Raw genomic sequence first — 11,224 nt, 5'->3', positions numbered from 1 at the left:
ACCTTAACTATCATGACATGTGTGTTCTACCAATGACCAAGATGGTTAACGATTCATGCGAGGGTATTTGAGAATTGATTTGTATAGTAGTGCTTAATACTCAGGTTTGTATTCTTGCTTTCGATCTAGTATACGCGTAAGAGTCTACATGCAGACTTCCTGTTAGTGAGTAGTCTCACTCGTTAAGGTTGTCATCATTTTCTGCGCAGCTGTCTGCGCATTGAAGGAAATTTCAATGATAGCCTTTTGTCAAGGCCCTCTCGCTGTGTGGTGAAGAGAGCCCAGTAGAGTGTGGTTGCGCGAGGTGTCGCACTCGGCTGGGCTCGCTTCGCTGGCCCGTTACGGCGAGAAGGCCTTGACAAAAGGCTATCTCATTGACGACCCTCGTGTTCTCGATATGTGTTCTTCCAAAGCGTTTTAACGCTTTATGCGAGGCTCTTTAAGATTCGATATGAAATATAGTGCTTGATACTCAGGTTTGTATTCTCGCTTCCTATATGTTAATTTCTTGATATCTATTGGTAGTAGTTTCCCTTGTAAGATCTATAAGTCTAAAGAAAAAAAAGACTTCCCAATAAGAGTTGGGACCCATCTTTTATTACGACCACTTTGCTATAATTCTGCTTGGGATATTTCAACCATCTTAAAACCGATTTTCATCAAATAAACTTTGAACTGCTCTTAGAATCGGATGTTCTATAATATGGGATAAGTGGTTTTCAGGTATCTCACAAAAAGTTAAATCTGAATCCTCCATCTCAACAAAACAATACCATCTGTATAAATCACCTGGTCTGACCCTCATGTTTTTTTATACCTGCATACTCATATAGTCAGTTTCGTGTTCAACATCTACGGCAGAACATGATTCGCCTCGACAATTTGAGCCGGGTCGTTCAGCCGCCGCGGCCACAGTCAGGTCATCCGAACTCTCGTACCGCCGCCGGTCCTCAGCACCCATTCTTTCCTCAGCGTCCGTGGGCTCGCCTTCTTGCGCCTTGCCCCGCTTCGTCGCGCAACGCGGACAGTGGAGACGGCGCCGGCAACACGGCCAGCTGAGAAACCAATCGTTAGGCAGCAACTGGGTTTCTCGTCGATTTGGCGGGCAACAGGAGTCCGTCATCCGCCGACAGAGTTGATTCAGAAGCACGCCCGTGATTACCATGGCCCATAGAACTCCCACAACTTTCATCAAGTCCTGGGCGGAAAGAGTCTGTTGATTCCCGGTAGCAGCTTCAGGACTGTCAACATAATCGTCATAGTTGTGTTAGCTCATATAGCCGACAAAAAAAAAAATTAAAATAAAATAAAAATAAAATCCACAACTGACCACCACATTCCATACCGGATTTAAAATACAAATGAATATCAATTATTATGACAGGGTGCCTCAGAAAACAATAACGATTAAAATCGTAAAATACAACCTACATAAATAGCAACAAACCCGATACTTGAATTCCCAGATGGCCCTATACCCTTAACATTATGATAGTAATAGTCGTGGCAACGTTGTCAGTCATTATTACTGTGTAATTTGTAATGGGATGTGTGGTTTTGTTGTTGTGTAATTTCGCGTCAAGCACCATTTCTTCAGATTGGTGATTAACCATTTCTGTGCAGGGACTTTAATAGGACAGAGTGTGCATGCTGTTTGGAAGTTTCGGCACTCTTAAAGGGAAGATAAACCCCAAGAACAATGTGGATTGAGTGAAAGCAGCAACATTAGTAGAACACATCAGTGAAGGTTTGAAGAAAATCGGACAATCGATGCAAAAGTTATGAATTTTTTAAGTTTTGGTGTTGGAACCGCTGGATGAGGAGACTACTACAGGTTATGACGTATGAGTGGACAACAATACCAAGAAAATATAAAGAAAATATTACAAAAATCCATTTTTCATGAAAATTACAAATTCCATCAACTTGATATTGACATATGTTAAGGGTAGCAATTATTCCCCGTGCTTTCTGAAAGTGGTTGGTCCACTGCTCTTTCATAATTCTAGAAAAGTGAATTTTTGTTGAATTTCCTTTATATCTTGTTTGTATTGTTGTCCACTCATACGTCATATCCTCTAGTAGTCTCCTCATCCAGCGGTTCCAACACCAAAACTTTAAAAATTCATAACTTTTGCATCGATTGTCCGATTTTCCTCAAACTTTCACTGATGTGTTCTACTAATGTTACTGCTTTCACTCAATCCACATTGCTCTTGGGGTTTACCTTCCCTTTAAGCATAACGTGGGTTAAACGAAACTAATCGCGTGGCTATGTCGCACTCAGCCAGGCGAAATAGCACAAAGTATATAGACAGAGGCTTGCATTCACTCCCCCCCCCCCCCGCATGCAAATAAGGAAATACATGATTATAAACGTATTAAGCCACATAATATAGGTATATGATACGACAAACGAACATGGCAACTCTTGAAATTATTCGTTCTCTAAAGAACAAGAGACTTACGTCGTCGCAAACGTTGCTCCATCCTCTCTAGGATGTCTTGGATGCTTCCCTTCAGAGATTGGGAAACTGGGCATGCTGTATGAGGAGTATCTGGTCGAGGTGCAGGGAGAATCATCTGCGTAGTGGATTTAAGGAAATCAAGCTGCGATGAATGAAATCGCAACCCGGAGCAGTAAAAGGTGACGCAAAGTGTTAGCCGGAAGGCACACAATGGACTATAACGGCATCCATCGTACTTACCACCTTATTTGGGAACTGATACTATAGAGGTACTATCTGTATAAGATTTGCTCTGTGGATGGATGCCCTATGAACTGTTTTAAATCCTTGTATATGAATCCGCTATTTATCATGGTTTGCTCTAGGCCTATATAACTTTGGTTGGTTATCAAGGGTTATAGTGGACAGAATCGTTGGAGTTGTTGCAGTATGCGCTAAGAGGATTCCTAATTTCAGTTCAACTGATCTTATAGGGATAATTTTAGGATCAATCGGTCCTCAGATGTTAGGAACTGTTTCACTTTACCGTTTGGGAACAGTAAACACCTTGCACGTTATGGAATACATTGTGAATGTCTATGTATCCATCCCCATTAGATCTCATCTGAGTCTGTACGAAATTTGGATTAATTGTTTGGCTCTAGAGTGTCCACTGTAACACCACTCTTATTTCAGCAATCTGATGCTGAATCACACCAGGCCATGTTTATGGAGAGTTAAAATTGATTGTATAGTTGATTTCTATGATAAGTCTATGGCAGCCTGTGTGTTAAGGAAAAATATAATCGATCTTTTGATAAAACGGCGTCCAGAGTTCTTTTCAATTACATAGAAGCAGACTTCTGCGAGAGTCTTACCATTTGCACTGACCGACGTGATCTTCAAGCTAAAACTCCCCAATCCTCTGGAGTCAAACCACAGGTACGCTTTTGGTCCGGAGCTCGTGGCGTTGGCTCCCGCTCCGCGCTCGGGCTCCAGCAAACACTGTTGCCGGTCGAAAGCGACAATGTGCCTTTCTGTCACGCAGACAGTATCTCCTTCACCGACATCGATGACGGTGAACTCAAAGCGAACTCGACATCCGAGTGGTGCTTCGATGACGTAGAAGGCGAAAGAGAACTTCAGGTAGTGGCTTGGGTAGTTGGGAGACGATACATTTGTATGAGAATCACCAGGTGGGACCATTATGTTGTATTCTGCAATGAGAAACGCCCTATTTGAAGTTATGTTGTCACATTCATGATCTGCACGCTGTGATGTGTGATATATAGGTAGAACGAGATATGGCATAATTGCGTATTACATATACAGGGCGTATCAAAAAAGTTACACTTTTGGAAAAAAAAATTATCTAAATTACATTTCAAAATATTTGGAAGTTTTTTTTTTTCATATTTATGGATGCCCAATAGTCTCATCTATCAAGTGCAATCAACAAAACAAATTTTTGTTCACGCTTGGCTGAACACTGACGCTCTTTATCCAGAGTGTGAAAAATGGCTTGCGCCAAATTGAAAGAAGATTACGAAGCATATACCTCTATGTATATACCTCTTTAGTTCTTCCAGTCATTCACCACGCAACAGCAGGCTGGTAATGTGGAGCCCAACTCGACACATTTTATATCAAACATAATTATCATGCTATGAATGCACATCGTGTGTAAATATGATATCATAAAATTATTTACCGTCTCCTTCCGTTGCGCAGGTCATTAAACTGAAAGAATGTTTGCCTGCCAGATCTCTCCTCTTGTTCAAATAGATTTTAAGTTTCTGGCCGGGGGATACTAAGTCCAAAGGGGGTGGCATAAGCCGTCCTCGCACCGTCATCAGACGGACAGGGGTCGAAGGGGTGTATGATGTGTCTTGGTGGTAAAGCTCCAGGTACTCGCCGCTCCCCAATTCCACGTTTTCAAAATGTACTAACACTGCAGGCAGATCAAAGAAACAAAGAAGGGAAATACAGGAAAGGAGATAAAAGGAGGTGGATAAGCTAAATATCCAGTATAAAAAAAGATGTATTGTATGTTACAAGATATGTTATCATTTGACGTTTGTATTACCTATTTATATTGATTGGAAATGAAAATAAAACATGAATGAATGAATGAATGAATGAATGAATGAATGAATGAATTAATTAATTAATTAATTAATTAAAGAAAATAAAATGATGGTGGTATTGATGATAAGTGTACAAATAATAAGGATAACATATAATGTCATAATCATCACCATACACATGAAAAACTGAACATATCAACCAACAAATATAGCAGTATAAGTATCATAAACATTATATATATATATATATATATATCAATTGTTCAATACGTGAATAGATACAAATGAATTGCATATCTCTTTATCTATGTTCGCATTCTATAAAGATAAGAGTATAAAGAAACAAGATAAAATTGTATTAAAGATGTAACATACCTGATTTTTTATACATGTATCAGGGTGTATATTTTCTATGTACATTGTATTTTATCGTTATTATCATTATTATTATTATTATTATCATCATCATTATTATTATCATTATTATTATTGACATGTATAATATATGCACTAGACCTCACGTCTTAAGACAATTCACAGCAGCTGGCACAATGCAAAAGTCCAGATTTCCGGCACGAGTTACTTCTTATGAATGATATGTGTATTATGCGCAATACATTTGAACGCATAGGCCTATACAATACGTTATTAAACCATCATTAGTCAAATCATGTTCGCTGACAGGTCTACATAGCGTAATGTGACAAAATAAAACATTGCTATGTTGAAAATACACAATGCCCGTTGAGACAAATATCTATCATAAGTCCAGTGACGTCATATTCACGATGTATACTGCACTATACACATGACGTCCTGTTATATTCATCGCATCGGTATTGGTATCAACCTCTTAAACTATTGTGTATATCACGTCCACTGCATACACGGTAAGTGCAGCAATGCATAAGCAATCAACAAAACAAGAGTCATATTTGTTTTTGTCCGTGAAAACGTCCTGTAATAATTTCAAATACTAATTGAAGGTTATAAAACAAATATGTTGTACCATATCTAGCCTGTAGTAAACTCGTTGCTATGCCAGAAAGAGCACTATTTTTGGGGGGCTGCTCCACTATGTAACAGAAAAATAGCGCTATTCCTGCTACCATGGAATCCATAACTTCAACTAGAGGCTCTCAGTACATGTAATATTTCTTTGATATCTACTTGACACTTACACATTATTACATGTATATACAGTGGAAAAAGGGGAGGTGAGATCATAGATTGACAGGACAATGACATTTAATCCGCGCGACAATTGCTCCGAAAATTGCAGCAAAGGCTTCGCGACAGTGTTCCGCGACTTTTTGTTCGCCTGACATTTGCTCCGGTCGACCGACCGCCGACAATCGCTCAACCGACTTGTTGTTCCGCAGAAATTTTCTTCGAAGATACAGTTGTCTCCCTTGCAAGTGCTCCGCTGTCTATGCCGAAGATTAATTTCTAAATTGAATTCTCAAGCGCATTGTGATATTTGATAATGTTCGCTTTTTATGTATGAAATTACGAAATCTGACGACAATGAAATGTTATTCAGAAACTACTTAGTGCAATTGTTGTTTTCTTTCCAAATCAATACTTTGAAATAGATGAAATCGATGTACAGCCAAATCAGTAATCATCAATTCACTCAAATGTTTTATACGTTATAGTATTCGAAATGATATGAATGTTTGGTATAGTTAGTCGTTCCATTGTCAAGCCAATGTAAACCCAATGTAACGACTCTGGCGTTAAGAGTGATCCCGAGTTTAAAAAGGGGGAGGGGGTCAAACGTGTCATATCGTCCCCAAATCATTTTGATAGTAAACAATGATTATCATTGTTTTGGCATTATCTTTGTTTTCGTAATTAGTACTTTGTCGTCATCATTACAATCATTATGTGTCTCATTACCACTGAAGTCTTAGTATTTTGTGATTTGTGGGCTGCGTTGATTAGCTCGAACGATGATGACAGATAGAGGTTATGCATGGGAATGTTTCGCAAAGGATAATTACAATAATTTAATATGCGATAGTAATGATAATCAATAATGTTGGTGTCAAAGACGGTTTGCTTAGCACACATTTCCTTCTTTCATTTTCTCCTCTCGCCTTCCACTCTCTTTTTTTTTCCTGGTGAATAACGAACATCAACAACAACAGCAAAACCGCCATCATACTGTCACAAACCATGGACTACGCAGAGGCGGATCCAGGAATTCCGTAAAAGGGGCACAATTACAAAATTAAGGGGGTGGAAGAATCCCCATTTTTCTTTTTATTTCTTTTGTTTTAACAGAAAATTAAAAGGGCGAGCGCCCGATGATATTCCCCGATTGGATCTCCCCCCCCCCCCCCCGCTACGTGCAAGAGTAAGCAATATATATGTACGTCTCTTGAGGAAACGTGTTAATTGTGATGAATAAGAAGGAAATAAATTCTGTTTTTCCTTTTCACTAATTCTGAGTGAACACAAACTTGGAAATAATTTTCACTAGACACGAAGTGCCAGACTTGGCACGAGAAATATGGAGTAAATGATAAACAGAAGGATGCACCAAATGCGGATGAGCATTTCCTCAAGTTTAGAAGAGGATATAGAGTCAGGAACTGTCTTTGTGTGGAGCAGCGATGACATTTATAATACGAGCTATATCTTGGGAATTCAATTAACTTTGTGAATATAAGTCGTTGTAGCAAATGCTTAAAGTCAAGTGGAACAATTCCCGAAAAAATCAAGGAGATGAATTTAACTTCCTGGTGAACCAAGGAGATGAATATAACTTAAAAAACAAAGTCTTAGTAAACTTAATTTAAGTGGCCACGGTGGCCATCTTATGATGCTATTACAATTTAAGCATTGAAGGAAACAATACAAATATATGTATGTATATGTATATATACATGTATATTATAAACAATAAAGTGGAACAATTTATGATTTCTTTCTTAACCCGGGATCAATGTCAACACTGTGTCGTGCCCCTGGCTTAGTAATTTTATTATAGGAGGAAGTTATGTGAATCTATACTTGATAAACAAATTCGAAGACTTGAGGATTATTTTCTTAATTGGGGATCATGATAACACTGTCATACTTTGACTTTATAATTACTTGAACTAACAACAATGATTATTATACAATCATATCATTTTCTAATAATATAATCAGTAAAATATTGGTTGTCAATGAATCGATGTTAATGACTAGACCCATTTTCATCTCTTTCAAAGAATTGATAAAGGAGAAAAAATGAATATTTGCACAAAATAACTCATAAATAATATCTACATGTCGTAAGACTATCACAGTTTCACATAGAGTTCATGAAAAACTAACATTGTTATATCAAAAGAATTTTAGAATTCAATCTTCTGCAGAGCACTATGGATCGCGGGAGGAGCAAGAGCAGTATATTCACAATATGTATTGTCTGAGCAATTGACGTCGGAATAATTTTCGGCAAAGCTAATGTTGTATCTTTGGAGCAAATTTCGGTGGAGGAATAATTGTCGGCGGAATTATCAAATGTCGCGGAGCATTTATTGAAATTTGAGGAGCAATTGTCAGCTGATCATGTTTTCAATCATCGGATTGACAGCCTGCAAACAACTTGGCAAAGATTGTGCTATATGAATACAACAAGATCTCTTAGGCATCTAATTCCAGACTAAAGTGGCGTGAATTAATTTTTCTGAGGCTCGATGATCAGAAAATGAAAGAAGGTTCGTTATCATTAAGGTTCGTCAAGCCAATAATGTAAAGACGGTATACGTACTAACGAAACCACAGAATAACAAACCTCATTTTATTTATTTCTTTTTATCTACTTTTTTTTCTTTCAGTAGGGCAGCTCTGCTATTGGCTACAAACGATGATGTAATTCTCAGAAGCCCCATACACATACATAGACCCAAAGAGACAACAGAAAAAAATATAATACATAATACATAATACAGTAAAATATACGATAAACTGACAGCATGGTTATGATTTCGTTTTCGGATCAACGAACCTTCCGAATAACAAACTGTAACCCTTAAGTTGATCTTAAATCCACTTCCTACCTCTGAACTTTCTAGAAAGGAATCGTTGAACTGATAATGCGATGAACTCCGTTCAAAATAGCATATTCGCCGAAAGCTCTTAACACTCCATAAAGAATAACACCATTTATATCATTTACTTTTCTTGCAAGATTTCACAGAAGTTATTTCAAACCTCTGCGCTGTGATGAGAAAACGATTCCGTGTGACGCCAATACGTTTATACGTTTATTTATCAATAATAAGTCACAAAAGTATGAAATAATTTTTTGATCATGTTTTATCAGTATCAGACATTTTCTTACCACGTGACACTTACATAGATCTTCAAAATCAGTTGTTATGAGTACAATCGTTTCTTTTTTGGCATAAACGAAAAAAAAAACACACAAATGCATGTGTTTCTTTCCAACACTTATGTGCATGCAAAAAGGAAAAATCAACACGCTGTGTAAAAACAATATTGTTTAGGTTTATTTAAAAATGTGAAAAATTATAGACAGAGGGGGTATCGGAAAACAAAGTATGCTGTATATCTGATAGATGACGGAAGCCATGTTCTTGGAAACGGTACTCCCTATTCATTATTTATAAGATTGTCAACAGACAAAATCGGTGATAGAAAAGAAGAATCGGTGATAGAAAGCAACTGAAAAAGACAGGTAGTGACAGGTTTCGTAGACACAAGCCCACTATCAAATCTAGAATGAAATACTGTGCAAAGTGCATGAGGCAAAGTTTTTTTTTTTTATTTAGTTTTTCCTAAATCATTCGAACATTTCTCTAACTCGTATTCCTAGGCTTCTTCCATTTTTAGCGGAACGTCTTGTTTCTTTATTACCTCGGCGATTTCCTGGAGCGATAAGCAACACAGGTTTACCAGTAGAGAAAGTTGAACGAGTGATCTCAACCTGGCTTGGGCAATCCTGCAGAAAGACGTCTTTACCTGCAGAAACGCGATCATCGCAAAATGTACACTCTAAAAATTGAAATGGTAAATCAACATTTCAGATGCTTTTACTGCTCCAACCTCTGGTTAAATATTAAATGTAACATTCAAAATATCAACTTTTACACTCTACAGAAGAAGAGTGAAAAAAATCACTCTTGAAGGAGTGAATAACAGGAAAGAGTGAGTTTCGAGTGAAATTGACGTGAATTTGGAGTGAAAATGTTCATTTTATTCTCGAAGATTTTTTAGTGATCTTTGAAGTCACTCAAATATGAGTAAAAATGAAAATTTTCACTCAAAATTCACACCAATTTTACCCGAATCTCACTCTTTTCTGTTATTTACTCCTTCAAGAGTGAACACATTCACTCTTCATTTTTAGAGAGTACACTCAAAACATTGTAATTCCATTTAGAAGAGGTTAATGATAAATCCAACATTTTGTATGTCAAATTTGATAATGTACAAAATGTTGGAGGAGTGACAATATCTAAAATGCTTATTTACTGTTTCAGTTTTTACAATGTATACGTGGTATGATGCCTGTTTTGGGCAAGCGTTATCAATGTGGTTATAGGCAACAGGCATTCACGTATTTCCTTTTCGTGTGTGTGTGTGTGTGCGTGTTTGTGTTTTAATAAAGAACTTTATGGAATTGTTTTCTCATCTCTTTACAACGAATCACAATTCATATCACTAGACAGAAACATGATATACAACATATTCGAAACGCAGAAAATATTTACAAAAGTAGCTTATGAGCTGGACAAAACATCGACGATACGGCCTATGAGTCATATAGTTACATAATATGTATATACGTTATATATTATATAATGTAATATCATGTGTTTATATTTAACGTATAAGTAATATAGTCTTTTTTTCTGAGAGTGTGCATCGTAATAGCTTCAGGCTCATAGACTATAAGCGTCACCAAGACAAGAAGAAATCCAGCATTTTCAAGAAAAGGATAATCGTTTCATTCTTCTTTTCATTTTTTTTTTATTTCAACGCTGGAAAATCCATACAGCATGAGCTGTTTTCCAAAGAGTGCGGGCAGAAAATACATACTAATTTACAATTTAAAAGGATGATAGAAGACAACAAATCGCAAAAAAAAAATCAAAACAGAAATACAATAAAGAAAAAAATATCCAAGCAGAAAATGTATGCATACAAGATGAGATAATAAAATAATGCTGATGACTTCACTTCTAAGTAAAGGATGACATCCAAGAAGGCGATATAGGACTACTTACCGATGATCGAGGGCAGAGTAAAGTAAAGAAGGAAGAATTTCAGCAGCGAAGCCATACTCATAGTCCAGCGTGATAACCAGCCTACGAACAAATAGTAACACAAACATACACCGCCCCTCAGGAATCTGTCCTCCTTTCCAGAGGTGTATTCTGCTTGTCTTCAAGTGCCAACGGTCTTAATAGCCTCTGGCTGAAGGAAAAGATGGGAAACCTTTTTCAACTCTTTCGATACTTCAAGACCTCAGCACTCTGAATACCGAGGTACTGCGAAAGAGAAAGTAAAACATGAGCATGATGAGTATATGTTAAAGTGAACCACCACCCTTTAGTCGAGACTACTTTCATGACTTTGATGAAGTAGTCTTGCTGCTGTCCCAGTCATGTTTCATGTTCATTACTCTGTTTGTTGTTGTTTTATGTATAACTGTTTGTTCGTCTG

General features: G+C 37.3%; 1 protein-coding gene across 1 annotated transcript; it reads right to left on the bottom strand.

Annotated features, from left to right (window-relative positions):
- Positions 1-757: 757 nt before the first annotated feature.
- Positions 758-10,894, bottom strand: LOC139738969 (uncharacterized). Its single transcript, XM_071649586.1, has 6 exons — positions 10,786-10,894; positions 9,413-9,517; positions 4,159-4,398; positions 3,326-3,664; positions 2,469-2,583; positions 758-1,241 (listed from the first exon to the last, which is right to left on the bottom strand). Exons 1-6 carry the CDS (start codon positions 10,844-10,846, stop codon positions 812-814), a joined length of 1,290 nt encoding a protein of 429 aa, XP_071505687.1. The 5' UTR covers positions 10,847-10,894; the 3' UTR covers positions 758-811.
- Positions 10,895-11,224: the final 330 nt, after the last annotated feature.

This window comes from Diadema antillarum, unplaced genomic scaffold, assembly GCF_040938485.1.
Source record: "Diadema antillarum isolate AM-2024a unplaced genomic scaffold, OU_Dant_1.0 seq00000776_RagTag, whole genome shotgun sequence".
NCBI classification, from domain to species: Eukaryota; Metazoa; Echinodermata; class Echinoidea; order Diadematoida; family Diadematidae; genus Diadema; species Diadema antillarum.
The sequence above is the reverse complement of the archived record's forward strand: the minus strand, read 5'-3'. Positions and strand labels throughout refer to the sequence as shown.